We start from the raw sequence: 20,318 nt of genomic DNA, 5'->3' as shown, positions 1-20,318 counted from the left end.
CTACCTAAAAAGAATTAACACGGAGGAAAGCCTCAGCGAACGTGACCAGCAGGAGGCAACTGACCTGGAGCGTGACGGCTTCGTGCAGACCACTATCACTGAGGCCGAAGACCAGAGAAAAGACATTTTGCTGGAAACAGCATCACAGCGCTCCAGCGCATCCAGACACTCATCAAGGTCAGCAAGATCAGCGCAATCTCACGTGTCTAGCGCCAGCGCAAACGCAACCAAGGCGCGAGCCACCGCAGAGGCCGCACGTGCCAGGGCCGCATACGCTCAGAAAGAGGCAACCATGAAACTAGAAAGGGCCCGCTTAGAAGAGGAGGAACAGACCGCCACTGCCACCGCCGCTGCAGCCGCTGCCACCGCTGCACGGAAAAAGGCAGAGGTGGACGCCAACCTAGAGGCCCTAAATCAAGAGAAGGAAGCCGCACACGCCATAGCCCAAGCCGAAGTCTTAGAAGCAGCTGCGAGACAGGACGGCGGGGAGCTACCGTACAAACGGATAGCCTCAGAGGATCCAATCCAACGCACTGAAGACTACGTAAGGAGCCTCTCCAGTGTAAACACCAGCGCACCATCTCAATACGGATGGAGTGACTCCACAGACACCGAAGACTTGCTAGGCCCACGAGGAGAAGATGCTGTTCCTGCAATGGTACATGCTGCCTGGGATAGCCACAGCCACAATAGTGATCCACACGCCAGCGCGCACACGGATGCACTACAACGGGCTCGCCATCCAGGTACACCCACACGGGAGAACACAGCCCCTCACACCGACCAGCAGTCATCACGAGTCCACGCCAAGGAAGAGACGACCCCACGGACCCTCCCAGCAATTACCTCAGAACGGGACAAACACGCTGATGCCTCAGGTCTGACAGACATAGCCAAGTACATGATCCGGCGTGACCTAGTGCACGCAGGGCTCATCTGCTTCGACGACCGCCCTGAGAACTACCGGACGTGGAAGTTCACGTTCAAAGACGCAATCAACAGCTTGGACTTCTCAGCAAGGGAAGAGCTCAACCTGCTATTCAAGTTCCTGGGAAACGAATCCAGAGAGTACGCGAATAGACTGCGGGCGGCAAACGCGCACCAACCCCAAGTAGGTCTTGACCTAGTGTGGGAAAGGCTAGAAGAGTCCTACGGCAGCCCCGAAGCAGTCGAGGATTCGCTCTTCAAAAGAGTCGACAGCTTCCCCAAGATCACAACTAAAGACTACTCGAAGTTACGAGAGCTTGGGGACCTGCTGCAAGAACTGGAGTTCGCAAGGAAAGACCATTCCATAATAGGTATCAACGTCCTAGACTCAGCTCGTGGAGTTAGACCCATCCTGGAGAAGCTACCCTTCAACCTCCAAGAAAAATGGATCTCACAAGGCTCCAAATACAAAAGGGAGAAGCAAGTCGTCTACCCCCCATTCTCAGTTTTCTTGAGCTTCATTCGCGAAGCAGCAAGGACGAGGAACGACCCCAGCTTCTTCTTAGGTGCGCAAACCACATACAGTGCAAGCAGCCTGAGGAACGAGAGACCAGCGACGAGATATGGTAACCCCCAAACACCCATCTCGACCCGCAGGACGGACGTGCCTCCCACGACCCAAACTACTCCCGATCAGTCGGTCGCCGGAGACAAGGAACCAAGGGACCCAAACAGGGAATGTCTCATACACAAGAAGCCACACCCACTCAACAAGTGCTTTGGGTTCAGGATGAAGTCCTTAGAGGAACGCAAGAGGTTACTTGGAGAATTCGGGGTTTGCTTCAAGTGCTGCGGTTCCACGACTCACCTAGCCAGGGACTGTAAAGAAGAGATCAAATGCACAGTGTGCGAAAGTGACAAGCACGGGACAGCGTTACACCCAGAGGCGCTGACACTCCACCAACTCAAGAACCCATCCTCCGTAGCGGAGCATGGCGGGGAGAAAGAAGAAGGAGAGTCAACATCCGTCACATCTCAGCGCACTGAGGTTTGCGGAAAAGGAGGTGACAAAATGTCCTGCTCCAAAATATGCCTTGTCGCAGTGCACCCCCAGGGACAACATGAAAAGGCTATTCGGATGTACGCAATCCTCGACGACCAGAGCAACCGATCGCTGGTCAGGTCAGAGTTCTTCGACATGTTTAACATACAAGACGGTGCTTCTCCTTACATTCTCAGAACGTGCGCAGGGCGAATGGAGACCACAGGGAGAAGAGTGAATGGCTACACCATATGCTCAATAGACGGCAAAGTGAACATGCCCCTTCCCACACTCATCGAGTGCAACCACATGGCCACAAACAGGAACGAGATTCCCACACCAGACGTGGCACTCCATTACCCCCACCTCAAAGGAATAGCCAACCACATCCGGCCGGTAGAACAAGGCGCCAAGATCCTGCTGCTGCTCGGTAGGGACATCATGAGGGTACATAAAGTCCGTAAACAGCATAACGGACCCCACAACGCGCCATACGCCCAAAGACTTGACCTAGGATGGGTGATAGTGGGCAACGCGTGCACCAACAAAGAGCACGGGCAAGACTACGTTGATGCCCGCAGAACGGTAGTAACAGAATGTGGACACACATCTCTCTCTGAACCATGTCTTGGCCATCTCCAAGTGACCGAAGGGCCAAGTGAAGAGCAGAGACAAGGTCATACCCCTGAGACCAACAAAAACATCCTCACATCAGGGGTTGTGACAATGGCCTGGGATGCTCAGCAGTCCAGACAGCTAAGGATGATGAGTCGATTCCACCGAAAGAAGAAAGTAACCTCCCAAAGGTGACCGACAAAGGGATCGTCCAAAAGGCAATGAACGATCAAACAGTCCTCTCACGAGCAGTGGCACGACTAAGGTGTACAGTTGTTCCTCTCCACAGAGTATCAAGCGACAAAGCAACCAACTGCCACGGCTGGCATAGCCGCAAAAGATTGCGCCCCACAGGTGAAGCCAGTGTCAAAAGGACTGTCCTCTCACACATCTAAAAAGAGACAGCCACAGAGACATTTCATAAAGGGTTTTACTAGGGCAAAAGAGACTGTTCTTCGTTACGTCCAGGGAGACAATAACCTCCCGATGGCAGTCAACAAAGAGACACAAAAGCGTTTCACCAAACTACGTGGAGATGTTCTCGTGCAAGAGAAATGCACCGTTGACCTACAGTGCACAGCGTTCCAGACAACAAGGGACGACAAACAAACACCATTGAGTGAAGATAGAGGATTCCCGAGGTTAACAGTCAAGGAGCTCGTTAAAGACGGACCGGGCAGCTGGGTGAACCGCCACCATTCCGTTCACCAAAAAGACGCCTCCTGAACAACAGAGAACCTGCCATCTCTAGGCTCACTTCGCTCCGCCGCAACCCACAAAGGGAGCCGGAGACCAAAAGCAACTTTGTGGCCTCCATCCAGAAGAGACTCCTTACCAGCCACGCAAAGCCAGCACCTCTAATGAAGGAAGGTGAAGAATGCCGGTACCTCCAATCATCTGGGGCCTACCACCCTCAGGAACCCGATCAAATCCGTATAGTGTTCAGCCCCAGCACTCAGCTTCAGGGAGACTCCCTGAACGACGCCCTCTTTACTGGACTAGGTTCGACAACCAGTCTTCCAGGAGTGTTGTTCCGCTTCCGCAAGGAGCCAAAAGCCATCTCCTTCTGCCAAACGCCAGGTGATAGAGCGACAGGCTACCATGACTGGCATACCTACAAGGGGATGCGTTCTGTGGGTAAAACTACAGAGACAAAAGGACTGTTTTCTCACAAGGCTAAAAGGAAACAGTGCCAGAGACTCTTACAAAAGACATTGTGGTGCATCAAGCTAACCAAGAGCTGTGCATCCACCTGGCTTCCCTTACTGGAAGGTTGGCCAAAGGACTTTGATGCCAGTGGTACCGGCCGGTATCACCTTGCTATGGGAATATGGACCTTTGCATTGTTATGTTATGTTTGCATTGCACATATGTTCCACATAGCCTGTTATATAGTGGTATCTACAGATACCAGACGGGGAGTGTCATGGAACAGGAATACTCCTGTCTGCACTTCTGTTTCACCCCCCCCCCTTTCCTCGCAGCCCTGCTTGCCAGCTTATTAGTGCCAGCTGTATGTGTTTGGTTCTGCACACAAACACAGTGCTTGTGTGATAAATACAGTGCCATTTCCCCTCTCCCAGCAGCTTGCTGTATTAGAGATGCAACATTATTGCTACATGTTGTAGCTCCCCCAGACACTCCTGTGAGTTGCCATAGCAGCCCCAGCCTCTCTCTCAAATGGGCTAGTCTGCTTTCTCCCCCTCTGCTCTGCCCACAGATGGTCTGTTCCCAGACTATCTTACTACCCAGCATACATTGCCATTTCCTTTTCCACCACACCACTGGACGAGTGAGTACCTTGCTGTAACCCCTGTAATGGTGCTGCAGGATTATCTTTTCACCTCCCTTTACTACTAAGCACACACAGAGATATTTAGACCTACACCTCTACACAAGAGACTGTTTTTTCCCTGCTTTCTCCAAAATAAAGTAAGAAAAGAAACAGACCTTGTCGTGCTTGGAAAAGAGGGCCGAGTTGACACTATCTGAGCTAAGTCATCACCACGTGAACCTCTGGCTTCCAGAATATGTATTGTGAACCCTGGTAGCCCAGGAGAGCAGCTGCTGGCACCTACTTTAGAGGTTGGACATATTTTTAGAAAGGAAAGGTATACAGGGATATGCCAAATAAGTATACATGGGAAGGATGTTGATCCAGGGATTAATCCGATTGCCAATTCTTGGAGTCAGGAAGGAATTTATTTTTCCCCTTACGAGATATCATTAGATGATATGACTATGGAGTTTTTTGTTTGCCTTCCTCTGGATCAATAAATATCTGTTGTCTAAATTTAGCACAGGTTGAACTTGATGAACCCTACGTCTTTTTTCAACCTCGTCTACTATGTAACTATATGTAACTATGTAACTATCTCGGGAAGCAGGGTGACACCGGAGCTGAAATTAACGGGGCTCTGCAATGGAGACCCCCTGCGTCAATTGATATATAAAACAATTCGCAAAAAAATCTGCTGCCATGGATTGCTGTTTTAATGGTAACACCCCGGTTCTACAGATTTTTTGGGAGCGGTCAGGGAGTGAAGGGGGGGAAGGTGGAGGGTTTGAGCCAGCGTTGACACAAAAAAAACCCCCAAATATAGTGGATAGCCAGGGTCACCGTAAGAAAGCCGCTTTTCTATTGGCTGACGGACTGAGCCATGAACTCAGCGGCCATGCTGTTTGCTCAGCAAACTCTTTGCGTGACCACGGCTCCTCCTAAGAGGGGGCGTTAGTGGATGTGACTATACACTTACAGTGGCAATGCTGCGTGTCACCTATGCACGTGGCAGAACCAGTGGCGGGGGGCGGTGATGTATACATTCGCTTAGCTTTTTTGGGGAGGGGGGCGTTGGAATTTTCAGGAAGGTGGAATCAAACAGTCGCCAATATTTTCCGGGTAATTTTAGGACGAAAAACGTGAGTGAAATTGTCTTATTTTGCGGATTTACTTTCCTCTGCCCAAGTCTTTAATATTTACATACGTTTGAGTTTAAAAAAGGTTTTTGAGGCAAAAAGACAATTTGAGTGGCGGCTATTTTCAAACTGCAGTGATTTCGTGAATATTTTTACATTGCAAAAATGTGCCGTTTTTTTTTTAAAATAACAAATTCAATTTTTTTAAAATTATTTTTAAGAAAACCTTAAAACATTTTTTAAATACAGTCCAGAAAAACATTGCCACAATGTTTAATAAATCAAGCACAGTCCCACTACTTTCATGTAATAGCACTGGGCATACCAGCCAGCTGCACCTGGCAACGCAAGGCCAGGCTTAATCATGTTTATATACCCTTCCTCCCCCGTGCATACCCTTAATGCAGCAGTCTGCGCTGAACACCCATATTTTTTCCAGCATTTTGTTTAAAGAGACCTTCTCGTCCCCTTTCCAACGCTGCTTTTATTTCTAAAATCCGCGGCTCCGTTCAGGAGATATAAGTGTTTGAAATATTAAGTGCCCGGGAACTTAAAATGGAGCTCTCCCCGGCGCAGTCTAAAGGTTATTACCATGATCCCTTCAGAAGTTAGAGATGATGAAAATCAGGCTACCACTAAAAAAAAACCCATTTGAAAGAAATAAAGACCAGGCACACTCAGGGGACACAAAAACCTGGTTTCAGCTACATATTTACAGCCTTGCGGGGGAAATGGCTGCTTTAAAAGGCGACTTCGCTAACTGGTACAGAACATAATAGCAGCCGGCCCAACCCCTCCCCAGCAGCCCGAGATCAGCTGATGACCCTAAACCTATTTCCTTGAAGGACTGTAATTACCCCACAGGGCCAAACCCTGTTATCCGTGTCTGTGTCACTTGGCACAGATATGGGCTCCGATAGTTACTTCCTATTAACTCCTTGACTGCCTGCGGATGCTGCAAAGCGGTGCACTTTCCTCTGGCGACAAAGGCGTTAAGACAAGGGGGTTCTCCACTCCAGGGCCACCAACAGGTCAGGTATTCAGGATATCCCTCCTTAAGCACAGGTGGCTCAATCAGTGGCTTGGTCTTTCTCGACTGAGCCGCTGATTGAGCCACATGTGCTGAAGCAGGGACTGGCTGAGCCACCTGTGCTGAAGCAGGGATATCCTGAAAACCTGACCTGTTGGTGGCCCTTGAGGACTCGAGTTGGCCCACCCATGACATAGTAGAAGTGGTAAAAAAAAAAAAAAAAGGAATTGTGCATGGAGTATAACCTGTGTTACATATAATCAGCTGCTATCCTATATTTGCATTGATATCGATCCAGACCAGGGGTCTCAAACTCAGTCCTCAAGGGCCACCAACAGGTTTTATGGATATCCCTGCTTCAGCACAGGTGGTTCAATCAATCAGTTGCTCAGTCTAAGACTGCGCCACTGATTGAGCCACCTGTGCTGACGCAGGGACTGATTGAGCCACCTGTGCTGAAGCAGGGACCGATTGAGCCACCTGTGCTGAAGCATGGACTGATTGAGCCACTTGTGCTGAAGCAGGGACCGATTGAGCCACCTGTGCTGAAGCATGGACTGATTGAGCCACCTGTGCTGAAGCATGGACTGATTGAGCCACCTGTTAACATCTGTTGTAGGTGTGTAATGTTTGACTCAGCACCGAGACTTGTTCCCCACCTCCGTATTTTTATTTACTCCTTAATTGTTCCTACCTCGTCCTCGTCCTCCTCGCTGGGTGTGAAACAGCAACTGAGGCATGAACAGGCAGACATGGCCCCTGACCTTGGGGGGGTACAAAGTGGCAGCGGGCCTCACTGTCCCATCCTGCAGCGGGACGACGGGAGGAGGCAAAGTGAAAGCAGCTCCTGCAGGACGCTGCTGTAACCCTTCCCTGTGACTCGTCTGTGTGACTGCTCCCAACCTGTCACTTCTGGAATGTACCATTCTTTCGCTCGGGCGGGTGTGGGGGAAACGCGCCCCTAGCACACCTTTAACCCTTTGAGCGCCTCAGGGACATCATGGGTTCAGGCCCCCTGGTAGCTACGTTAACCCACCCCCCAAAAAACGTTGCATTTTTCTTAGGGGCGATGGTGTTCTCGGCGCACTCTGAAACTGTGACGGGTTGGAGGGGGGAGGTGGGGCGACTCCTCATCTTACGTTCTGCCATCGGTGATGGACGATCACATGACCGCTTGGGCCCCCACGGGCACTCAAGGGGTTAAAAAGGTGCGGACCTGCTTATCAGTTTTTTTTTTAATAGGGTGGGAGCCGGGGTTCCCCCCAAAGTCACATCCCGCCATTTTCAGCTCCGGGACCCCTCTGTATCTGTGCAGTTACCGGATTTAAATCTCTGTCAGGGGAAACAAAATGGCTGCCAAATCCAGGGTCAAAGGGAAGCGGCAACATCATCGGTGGGGGCTTCCTGTTGGGCGGCTATTTAAATCCCCATGTAAAAACCAGGCTGTAAACCCCCGGTAACTTCACCAGTAAGTATCTCGGTAACAGGGGGTCCCCCGGAGCGGGAAATAGTGCGGTTCAGCGCTGGAGGAGCCCCGGGTCCAATCCTGTAAACAGACAATGAAGGTTAGTTACTATGGGGGACCGCTTTAACCGTACGCTGCTCGATGGGACTGCAGGGGGCTGTGCTGCAATGTGTTGCAGACCTCTGGCAGTGAAAGGGTTTAGAGCAGGGGAGGCCAACTCCAGTCCTCAAGGGCCACTAACAGGTCAGGTTTTCAGGATATCCCTGCTTCAGCACAAGTGGCTCGATCAACGATACACAGTGAGAGACAGAAACAGACAGACAGGGGGAGAGAGACGCAGACAGAGAGAGTGACAGAGACAGAAAAGGAGAGAGACAGAGCGAGAGACACAGATAAAGAGAGAGGGAGATACAGAGAAATACACACAGAGAGAGAGAGAGAGAGAGAGACGCACAGAGAGAGAGAGAGAGACGCACAGAGGTACACACAGAGAGAGAGAGACGCACAGAGGTACACACACACACACAGAGAGAGAGATACACAGAGAGAGAGAGAGACGCACAGAGGTACACACACACAGAGAGAGAGAGACGCACAGAGGTACACACACACAGAGAGAGAGAGATACACACACACACAGGTGTAGCCAAACGTACTGTCCCCAGAACAGAAAACTCAGTGGGTAATCTGCTCTTCCGAATGAGATCCCAACTCACAGATTTCCTGCTAGCACGAACAGTTACTCCGGCTACATCTGTGTGTGTGTGTGTGTGTGTGTGTGTGTGTGTGTGTGTGTGTGTGTATATATATGTATATACACATGTAATATTATATATATATATATATATATATATATATATATATATATATATATATATATATATATATATATATATATATACACATAATTGTATATACACATGTAATATTATTATTATATATATTATGTTATACATGTGTGTATGTGTTCTGTATGTGAATATTTCTCCCTTTCTGTCCCGAGTGACAGAATGCAGAAAGTCTCCGCTTGGCTTCCCAAGCCCCCGCTGCCTGCCACGGGGGAACTAGACAATAATCACCAGCCCCCGCTGCATGCCACGGGGGAACTAGACAATAATCACAAGCCCCCGCTGCATGCCACGGGGGAACTAGACAATAATTATCTGGAAGGTGGGTGGCTGTTGATAACTGTGGCCACTTCTTGGTTGTTTTGGGAGCCTGCCAGATTGTGCATGCGTGTAAAAAAAATACAGGCAGACGTGTTTCAAACAATATAGTCTTTACAATGCTATAAAACGCTCCACTAAGTTGGGGTTAGTGAATTTTGGACTGGCTCTGAGCCAGCGTTCCAGCTATCTGTAACCAGGGATCAAACATCCCTGGGTTTTCTCAGTGCTGTTCTTTTGGAGCTCCATCAACGTCTTTGGTATCTGTGCCTTTTACTTACTTAAAGCCGCAGTCCAAGCCGCCGGGTTTTTTTTTTCTCTTTAATTTTATTTGTTTTCCCTTTTAATATGCGCATCGATAAAATCCACACAGTGATAAGCAATTAGCGAAGTTGCCGATCGATCTGTTCTCCTGTGATCGATTGGCGAAGATTCGGCTCGGGGGTTCACTAAATGGCTGTCAGTGCAGCAGAAGAGGACCAAAGATGCAAAAGTTCTGTGGGGAAGATAATGTGACCAGGCAGTCACTAGATACAATTAGTGCACTGCTAGAGAGAGGGCAGGGCTCAAAAAGGGGTGTGCCAGAGCCTGTTTCAGAAGAGGAAGGGGATGACATGTAGAAACAAAAAAATGCATGTTACATTATAATACATTAAAAATGTCATTCAGAGTTGTGAAAGAAAAAAAATGCTATAAGTATTTTCTCATAGTACAGAACTGATTTATTAAAAAAACCACATATGTAGGATATTGCTTGGTCTGCAGTTTTAAAAAGATCTCTTCTCACCCCTCTCCGACACTGTTTTCTTTTTAAAATCTGCCACTCCATTCAGGAGACAGAAGCGTTCGAAGTATGCAGTGTCCGGGAGGTTAAAATGGAACCCAGTGTAAAGGTTACCATGGTAACCGCAGGCGCTAGAGATAAAGAAAAATCCTGATTTTTTTAATGCTGAGAAAAACATTTAGGAAGCAGCAGGACATGCTCAGGGGGCACGATACCAGATTGCTAGCTCCTTGGTGCAGGGAACCCAAACTGAGACCTTCCTATGGTGTCACTTTGCCTTGAGATATATAGAGCAGAACAGTAAAGAAGTGCTCCCAGTGGGAAGTGCGATGAAATAAACAAATTAGTAAGTGAATAACAGTAAAAATACATTTTGCAGCTCCAACCTTCATAGTCTCCAGCAGCAGATGGTGATACGGTCAGACCTTGAAGCTTAGGGTTGCTACAAGTGTCCAGAATTGAACCAGACTGTCCTGTATTTGGACACTCTGCCCAGTAATAAATGAGATAATACTGGACGTGTATGTGTATACCGGTATTACCTCTCTGGGCGTGTATGTGTATACCGGTATTACCTCTCTGAGCGTGTGTGTGAATACCGGTATTACCTCTCTGGACATGTATGTGTATACCGGTATTACCTCTCTGGGCGTGTATGTGTATAGCGGTATTACCTCTCTGGGCGTGTATGTGTATACCGGTATTACCTCTCTGTGCGTGTATGTGTATACCGGTATTACCTCTCTGGGCGTGTTTGTGTATACCGGTATTACCTCTCTGGGGGTGTATGTGTATAGCGGTATTACCTCTCTGGGCGTGTATGTGTATACCGGTATTACCTCTCTGGGCGTGTATGTGTATACCGGTGTAACCCTTGTTCCCCCCCCCCCCCCCTAGACTCAACTGATGTATCTAGGGTGCGTGAGGGCCGATTACATGGTGTTGGGTGGTGCATACCTGTTTGGAACAGGAGGGTCTGAGCTTCCCGCGATGTTATTGGGGGAGACAGGACCAGGCTTCTGAGGTATTGGCCTCCATGGTGTCTTAGTGGTGCAGCGCCTCCATCTCCTTTAATTCCCAGAGATATGAGAAGAGACCCTTATAGAAGAACCCCCTTGGTCCCGGGGTGAATGCTCCAGAATCACGGCACAAGTGATGAAAGTAACAGAGTCTTTTATTGTACTCACTCTCGGCAGGGCAGTAATAGCAGCACGGTAATACCAGTACACGATATGCCTCCTCCTCCTCTCCACCAGATCGTTCTCCTCAGGATGGTCTGAAGGGTATCTTTCTCCCTGCCACCACCCGCAACCGAGGGCGCTACGGTGGGGCTAGCTCTTCCCTCACCCCCTAAGCAGGGTGAGAGGCATGGATCCACCTATAACTCACTAGGCCCTACTCCTCCGGAACCTAGCTAACTCTCTCTGTCTGACTGTCCAGTCAGACACTCCTGCACCCACGAACTCCAGAGCTAGACTGACTCACTCTCTCGCCAGAGCATGACTCATCACTCCTCTGTCGCCCGAGCATGAACTAGCACTCAGAGCACACAGGAACCGCACTAAGTTTGGTCAGCCCCGCCCCTCATGACATCAACAAGACCTCCCCTCTGCCCAGGCTGGCAGCAGAGACAGGCTTGTATTAATCAAGCAGGCAGGGCTTTGCAAGAGGGAAAACCCATGATTACTACTGGGGCCTGTCTTTAACAGGGCTTACCACAGTAGTAGGAAGATTTAGTAGCCCATGCTGTTTACAGGGGGCTACACTCTCCCTATGGTGGAATCCAATGGTCCCCACTTGGACCTAGCTTTGGCAGTACCATCCTGCAGTGAACAACCAGGGGAACAAACACAGGTTATACACACAGGGTCATAACATCTTGAGGTAGTAATTATCACACACTGAATCCAGTTACTCCTAACATGGAGAACCTAATAATAATGCTTAGGATCCGGCTTCCTTATCTTCCTGCCGTTGTGATCAGTGACCGTTACAGCAAATGACTGAACTGACCCATGTTCTGGTCGATAACTCACATTATGCATGTAAATACATCTCCCTATGCTCCATATGCGCACCAGTTCGCTAATTATGTCTTCGTTGTGATAACCGGCCTTACCAAACTTGGTTCGTAAGTACTCTTGGACCGCCTCTCTTAACCAACTGTCTCTATTCGCTTCAATCTCCTGCATGATAGGCTCAGGCACATAAGGGTAGTCATAACCGTGTGACTGTCGGTATCTAGCCACTATGGCTCTGTCAGCCCTACTCAATTTGATGAGCGTTCTGTTACCCGTCCTGCTTGGCAGTACCCAAACCACAGGCTCTTCCGGCGCTACCTCATCATACAGAATACTAGGGCCTCTCGGCACAATGAGCTTTTGTTCTATCTCCCTGTACCTATGGTCTAGCTCATCCTCCACCTCCTGTTGAGTGAAAGAACCCGCCACCCACCAATGATCAACAACATTATTCTTTATGAGCAGGAACCAGGTATGGTCCATCCCCTCGTGGTAACCGGTGAATAAGGGTGCCCACCACTTGTCACGGTGCTCGTACTCTGTGGAATGACTTGTGCGCTCTACCTCTGACTCGACCTGAGACGATACACCGGACGTACCCGCATCAGTAGATCGCGAGCAATCTCTCCTCCCTTTGGCATTTATGTACCTGGTGGGGTTCATCTTATGCACCACTGTTCTGGAAGGCCCAGCCTCTGCTGGAGTGTGTGACCCATGGGCTCTCCCTCTAGCTGTAGGACAAAACGGTACAGGGTTAGGCACAGGTATTACGCTTGAATACGGTATCTCCCCATCAGACCCCTCATCACTTAGTTCCCAATCCCGCAAGTCGTTGGAGTATTTGGGAAATTTACACAACTTATCCCTGGTAGGTCCCGGTGGCACCACTCGTGACGGGGCAGGGGTAGTGGAGCTAGGGGCTGGGGCAACGTCCAAATCAATGTCCAGCAAGCGGGTAATCCCGCGACCAACGGATGCTTTCTTTGACTCGCGCTCCGCCATGCTTTGCGCCTCTCGTGATGGACCTCGGCCCCGTAGGGTATACCAGGCAAGGACCTGCTCTATGCGCCGTGATGAGAACAGCACTTCCGGCCTCCTCTTTCCGGTGGAACCGGAAATGACGTCATCAGGTGTGCCTGCAGAATCGCCATCCGCTCCGTGGTCATGCACTGGAAGTACGTCGAAGACCGGCATGGGCGTTGTCGGAGCATCCGGTTCACGGCCGAACAAGTAGGCCTCAAGCCTCTCTTTCTCGTCTGCCATGGTTGCGGGCTCCTTTTGGAGGGAATAAGGAGGGGGTGGAGTCTCCTTACCGCTACGCTGCTTTTTGATGAGATCAGGCTCCTCGAGGGTCGCATCGATCGCCATCTCCTCCGCACTGGGAGTCACCACGGTCGTGGGACTGCTTCGGGCCTCCGGCCGCACCAGCCCTCGCTGTCGAACGGGGTCCGCGCTCGGCTGCTCCTCCTTGATGCCGCTGGGGTGGTTTGCCGGTAGGCGCATCGCCACCGATGGTACACCAACCTCCTCTTCGGATGAAATTATGATCGGCTCCTCCGCTCGGGAGTCACCAGAATCTTCGGCGATACAGCCAGTGGGTATAGGTACGAAGCTGGCGTGCTCCGGTACCTCCACTGCGGTCGCGCTCTTCTCCTTGGACGGTTCTTTCGGCTCCACAGCCTGTAGGGCCTGAGTTCTTCCCGCTCGCTTGTAATGGGGAACCAGGGCCGTTCTCTCGCTGCTCTCCGCCACCTCCGATATCGTTCCTGGAGAGGCACCCCGTGGGGTATTGGTCATCTGTTCCGACTCCGTAGGCCACAAATAGTATGTGCCACACAAGGAGCACCGTGCTTTAGTGCTGGGTACCTCGCCGGGTACCCCGCAATGGGCGCACAGGCACCGCAGGTATTCTTGATCCGCGATCTGGATTACCAGCAGGCCGCCTGGTACTTGGACCACGGTAGTATTCATCTCGGACATAGTTCTCGCAGGATTGGAACAGTTCAATTGCACAGCTCCGCTCTCTGTGACTGTCAAGCAGAAATGAAGCTCCTCGCTCTCACTTCCTGTCCCTCCCTTCGCTGGGGAGGACTCTCCTGATTGGCTATCCTTGGGCCTCCTCCCTCTGGTGGAATCCAGAGGCGGGGCTTTCTCTCCTTCAATGTGACGTAGCCTGGCTTTCTGACCAGTCACAGCACAGGTGGGTGGGCTTTCACGCCGCTCCTCTTGCAAGGAATCTGGGTTTGGCGCCAGACTCTTGAACATTTCCCGCCACAACTGTCTCACAGTCTTTTTGCAATTCTCACGTGCTCACTCCAGGCTTGGCGGGAACCGCCATTGTAGCTCGCCTCTCCTGCTCCGCGGAGCACATGTAGGGATGGCCGCCATCTTGGATACTCCCTCCAAATGTGCCTGTGCCCTATTCTCCATGTCTAATGGGTATCTCGTACCTAGACAATGATCTCCCTCCAACTGTAAACTCTGCATCCTCATACTGTCTGTTGCCCACTAAAATGAGGTGGCTTCTACCCTAGGCTTAGCAGAACTCCTCTCCTCCTATGTACTGTACTCTCGATGTCTACGTGCAAGTGCTCTGTGGTGCGTCTGTCTGGGTGATAGCTAGGTACCGGCAATTACACCCTTCTCTCTCCAGCACCTGCACGGAGAGTGCATCTCACTCTGCCCGTTCCGCTTTGCTATAAGCCTGACCTGTCCTGGCATCCATATCTCAGCAGCGCCACCAAATGTAACCCTTGTCCCCCCCCCCTAGACTCAACTGATGTATCTAGGGTGCGTGAGGGCCGATTACATGGTGATGGGTGGTGCATACCTGTTTGGAACAGGAGGGCCTGAGCTTCCCGCGATGTTATTGGGGGAGACAGGACCAGGCTTCTGAGGTATTGGCCTCCATGGTGTCTTAGTGGTGCAGCGCCTCCATCTCCTTTAATTCCCAGAGATATGGGAAGAGACCCTTATAGAAGAACCCCCTTGGTCCCGGGGTGAATGCTCCAGAATCACACGGCACAAGTGATGAAAGTAACAGAGTCTTTATTGTACTCACTCTCGGCAGGGCAGTAATAGCAGCACGGTAATACCAGTACACGATATGCCTCCTCCTCTCCACCAGATCGTTCTCCTCAGGATGGTCTGAAGGGTATCTTTCTCCCTGCCTCCACCCGCAACCGAGGGCGCTACGGTGGGGCTAGCTCTTCCCTCACCCCCTAAGCAGGGTGAGAGGCATGGATCCACCTATAACTCACTAGGCCCTACTCCTCCGGAACCTAGCTAACTCTCTCTGTCTGACTGTCCAGTCAGACACTCCTGCACCCACGAACTCCAGAGCTAGACTGACTCACTCTCTCGCCAGAGCATGACTCCTCACTCCTCTGTCGCCCGAGCATGAACTAGCACTCAGAGCACACAGGAACCGCACTAAGTTTGGTCAGCCCCGCCCCTCATGACATCAACAAGACCTCCCCTCTGCCCAGGCTGGCAGCAGAGACAGGCTTGTATTAATCAAGCAGGCAGGGCTTTGCAAGAGGGAAAACCCATGATTACTACTGGGGCCTGTCTTTAACAGGGCTTACCACAGTAGTAGGAAGCTTTAGTAGCCCATGCTGTTTACAGGGGGCTACACCGGTATTACCTCTCTGGGTGTGTATGTGTATACCGGTATTATCTCTCTGTGCGTGTATGTGTATACCGGTATTATCTCTCTGGGCGTGTATGTGTATACCGGTATTACCTCTCTGGGCGTGTATGTGTATAGCGGTATTACCTCTCTGGGCGTGTATGTGTATACCGGTATTACCTCTCTGGGTGTGTATGTGTATACCGGTATTACCTCTATGGGCGTGTATGTGTATACCGGTATTACCTCTCTGGGCGTTTATGTGTATACCGGTATTACCTCTCTGGGCGTGTATCTGTATACCGGTATTACCTCTCTGGACGTGTATGCCGGTATTACCTCTCTGGACATAGTCACCTGACCGGCTTGGGGGGCCGTGGGAGCAGGGAGAGAGCAGGGCCGCTGCTAGAGGGCTGGGCAGCTTCCTCCATCCTGATTGGCAGCTGCTGGTACTATTGGCCAACTGTGTGTGCTGGTACTATTAAACTGGGGAACCAACTGATTCCAGGCTCTTGTCTGATTCAAACATCCCCAAGCCCCTCCCTCTTCTTCAACCAGGTCATCAACTGACACTCCGGGAGGCGAGAGGGTAAGAAGGGGACAGAGAAACAGCTCCCGGCCAGCCTCGCGACCTGCAGGTACCTTGATGTTGGAACTCACTACTATGCTACTGTAGGCCTTGCAACCAAGGCAGCTAAAGAAACCGAAGAAAAGAAACTTCGTACCAGGAGAACCCAGAGGAAAGAAAGAAAAGAAACCTTGATGTGACAGCATTTACACAAGGCCGTGTAAGTGTTTTTGTTATCACACACTCTACTGTCCCCACGTTCATTAGATCGGGAACTTACAATCCCAAGCTAAACAATTCGTTATCATTTAGTATACCTCAACCTATGCTCCCCCTTTTTCTCTTTTGTCTCCATCTGATCCCCGTGCTCCAGTGTTCTAACTCTGATCCCCGTGCACCAGTGTTCTAACTCTGATCCCTGTGCACCAGTGTTGTAACTCTGATCCCCGTGCTCCAGTGTTCTAACTCTGATCCCTGTGCACCAGTGTTCTAACTCTGATCTCCGTGCACCAGTGTTCTAACTCTGATCCCCGTGCACCAGTGTTCTAACTCTGATCCCTGTGCACCAGTGTTCTATCTATGATCCTCATTTACCAGTGTTCTAACTCTGATCCCCGTGCTCCAGTGTTCTAACTCTGATCCCCGTGCTCCAGTGTTCTAACTCTGATCCCCGTGCTCCAGTGTTCTAACTCTGATCCCCGTGCTCCAGTGTTCTAACTCTGATCCCCGTGCTCCAGTGTTCTAACTCTGATCCCCGTGCTCCAGTGTTCTAACTCTGATCCCCGTGCTCCAGTGTTCTAACTCTGATCCCCGTGCTCCAGTGTTCTAACTCTGATCCCCGTGCTCCAGTGTTCTAACTCTGATCCCCGTGCTCCAGTGTTCTAACTCTGATCCCCGTGCTCCAGTGTTCTAACTCTGATCCCCGTGCTCCAGTGTTCTAACTCTGATCCCCGTGCTCCAGTGTTCTAACTCTGATCCCCGTGCTCCAGTGTTCTAACTCTGATCCCCGTGCTCCAGTGTTCTAACTCTGATCCCTGTGCTCCAGTGTTCTAACTCTGATCCCTGTGCTCCAGTGTTCTAACTCTGATCCTCGTGCTCCAGTGTTCTAACTCTGATCCCCGTGCACCAGTGTTCTAACTCTGATCCCCGTGCTCCAGTGTTCTAACTCTGATCCCTGTGCACCAGTGTTCTAACTCTGATCCCTGTGCACCAGTGTTCTAACTCTGATCCCCGTGCTCCAGTGTTCTAACTCTGATCCCTGTGCACCAGTGTTCTAACTCTGATCCCCGTGCTCCAGTGTTCTAACTCTGATCCCCGTGCTCCAGTGTTCTAACTCTGATCCCCGTGCTCCAGTGTTCTAATTCTGATCCCGTGCTCCAGTGTTCTAACTCTGATCCCTGTGCACCACTGTTGTAACTCTGATTCCCGTGCACCAGTGTTCTAACTCTGATCCCCGTGGACCAGTGTTCTAAGTTGCATAGCCCTGTCTCTCCCTATGGACAACAGAGACTTGAAAACCCAGAACTGTATTCCAGTCTCACTATGACACGCAGCCAGGGTGCCAAAACTGCATTACCACTAACCTCTTTTTCCCATCCATCCTATAATGTTGAGGTTCAAATTTCCAGCCCGCCTTGTATAATATTCAGGCACCCAACCCAATGCCAGGTAATCATAATATACGTGCTGTTTGAAGATTGGATGACTTGAAGGTATATATACACGAAAGTGATGCAGGCACATATGAAACTAATAGCAGCAGCGTAGTGGAAAGCCAAAATCAAATCCCCCTACGAAAACTATGCCAGGGAACCTCAAGCCTGACCTGTAATATCAACCCAATTCCAGCAATTGGGTTCCACTTGGTGGAAGCTGCCAGTACCACATTACATCTTATGTGTATGTGTGACATTAAGCACTCACCGGGGACTATGTTTAAGCCACTAAACTCATTTGTTTCATCTTGCTCTAATAGGCAAGAGGCTCCACAATGAACCTTTAACTCTGAAATCCCACAGAAAATGGCAGCGCAGAAATAAGTCAGTCCTCCCCTTAATAAAACTCGGCTTGGCATGCGTCAGCGTCCTTCTGATCGCCGGAATGAGTGATGGTCATTACTGATGTGTCTCTCCTAGTACTCCTGTGGTTTTCTAGATCTCAGGCCCATGAAGGCTCCCTAATGGAAAGTAACTGGATCCGAATGTTTCCTTACAAAGTTATTATTGTTGCTTGAATCTATAACATTGCCGTTACTTTTTTGGCAATCGTTGCTAATCCATTATTTAATCCCACTTATTTTTGGCTTTGCCGGCCATAAACTGTCAAGTTAAACTAGAGGCTCTCAAATGCCTATTTTTTTTTTAAATGACTTCTAGCTGCTTCGGTGTTTGCAAAGTCTCTGACCAGTGAGACATTCAGCAAAATAGGCACGCTGTAAGAATTGGGGCAAGCCATTATGAACACACTGGTAATGCGCTTCAAGTAATGTCCTGAGCCATCTTATAATATATACCTACAATCCAGCGGGTATCAATGGGGAACAATGACCAAAATGACCAAGAAACCCCAGTAAAGTCAAAGATCATTTTACGGCATACTGCATATCCCTACCCAGAATCCTTTGCGGAAGTGGAAGCACTGTTTGCCACACGATGATAGGGAAAGACAGGGTTGCAGACCTGTCTGAGACGTGCACATGCGCCCACGAGTAGAATTTGTATTTGCTGTACACTGTATAGTGCAGGGTTTCTGGCACTTTTTTTTTTACTCACCATAACTTTTTTAATGTCTAATCTAGTACATCAACTCTGTCCCTATTCGCCCCGTACACCTGGCTCCTCCTTTATCTAACACTAGCTGGTATACCCGGCGTTGCCCGTGATGTAATGTTCTGGCTCCCCCATCCTCCCTCTCAACTCCCTTCCCCTCCTCTTCACAGCTGTTCAGGCTTCCCCCCCTTCTCTCATGACTCCCTCCCACCCCTCTCTCTTGACTCCCTCCCCCTCCTCTTTCCTGACTCAATCTTTCCTGACTCCCTCTCTCCCCCCCCCTTTCTCCTGACTCCCTCTCTCCCCCTCTCTCCTGACTCTCCCCCACCCTCTCTCCTGACTCCCTCTCTACCACCCCTCTCTCCTGACTCCCTCTCTCTCCCCTCTCTCCTGACTCCCTCTCTCGACTCCCTCTCTCCCCCCCTCTCTCCTGACTCCCTCTCTCCCACTCTCTCCCCCACCCTCTCCTGACTCCCTTCCCCCCTCTCCTGACTCCCTCCCCCCCTCTCCCCTGAGTCCCTCCCCCCCCTCTCTCCTGACTGACTCCCCCCTCTCTCCTGACTGACTCCTCCCCCCTCTCTCCTGACTGACCCCCCCCCCTCTCTCCTGACTGACTCCCCCCCCCTCTCTCCTGACTGAATACCACCCCCCGTCTGTCCGCTGTGCGTTGCCATCTTACCGGGGGGCAGCTGCAGGAGGTCCTTCCGGAGGCTGCTCGCCCACTTGGTGCCGCCATCTTACCGGAGGCGGCTACAGGAGGAAGGGGGTCCTTCCGGAGGCTGCCTGCCCACCCGCCTGTGAGGGAGGGAAGTGAGCGGCGGGGGAGGGAGGGAGGGAAGTGAGCGGCGGGGGAGGGAGGGAGGGAAGTGAGCGGCGGGGAGGGAGGGAGGGAAGTGAGCGGCGGTGAGGGAGGGAAGTGAGCGGTGGGGAGGGAAGTGAGCGGCGGGGAGGGAAGTGAGCGGCGGGGAGGGAGGGAAGTGAGCGGCGGTGAGGGAGGGAAGTGAGCGCGGGGAGGGAGGGAAGTGAGCGGCGGTGAGGGAGGGAAGTGAGCGGCGGGGAGGGAAGTGAGCGGCGGGGAGGGAGGGAAGTGAGCGGCGGGGAGGGAGGGAAGTGAGCGGCGGGGAGGGAGGGAAGTGAGCGGCGGGGAGGGAGGGAAGTGAGCGGCAGGTAGGGATGGAAGTGAGCGGCGGGGAGGGAGGGAAGTGAGCGGCGGTGGGGGAGGAAAGTGAGCGGCGGGGAGGGAGGGAAGTGAGCGGCGGGGAGGGAGGGAAGTGAGCGGCGGGGAGGGAGGGAAGTGAGCGGCGGGGAGGGAGGGAAGTGAGCGGCGGGTAGGGATGGAAGTGAGCGGTGGGTAGGGATGGAAGTGAGCGGCGGGTAGGGATGGA

General features: G+C 51.2%; 1 protein-coding gene across 3 annotated transcripts in view; it reads right to left on the bottom strand.

Moving 5' to 3' along the window:
- The window catches only part of LOC142472889 (uncharacterized), a 32,602-nt gene extending 12,852 nt beyond the window's left edge, over positions 1 to 19,750 (bottom strand). The window contains exon 1 of one of the 3 annotated variants that reach the window (XM_075580095.1): positions 19,613 to 19,750. In XM_075580095.1, the coding sequence (XP_075436210.1) occupies positions 19,613 to 19,669 (57 nt within the window). In that variant the 5' untranslated portion in view covers positions 19,670 to 19,750. Of the gene's footprint in view, positions 1 to 7,224; positions 8,077 to 19,612 lie in introns of those variants that run through there. The other 2 variants (XM_075580093.1, XM_075580094.1) reach the window with 2 other exon arrangements.
- Between the last annotated feature and the right edge of the window lie 568 nt (positions 19,751 to 20,318).

The sequence above is a fragment of the Ascaphus truei genome, chromosome 22, assembly GCF_040206685.1.
Source record: "Ascaphus truei isolate aAscTru1 chromosome 22, aAscTru1.hap1, whole genome shotgun sequence".
Taxonomy (NCBI): Eukaryota; Metazoa; Chordata; class Amphibia; order Anura; family Ascaphidae; genus Ascaphus; species Ascaphus truei.
The sequence above is the reverse complement of the archived record's forward strand: the minus strand, read 5'-3'. Positions and strand labels throughout refer to the sequence as shown.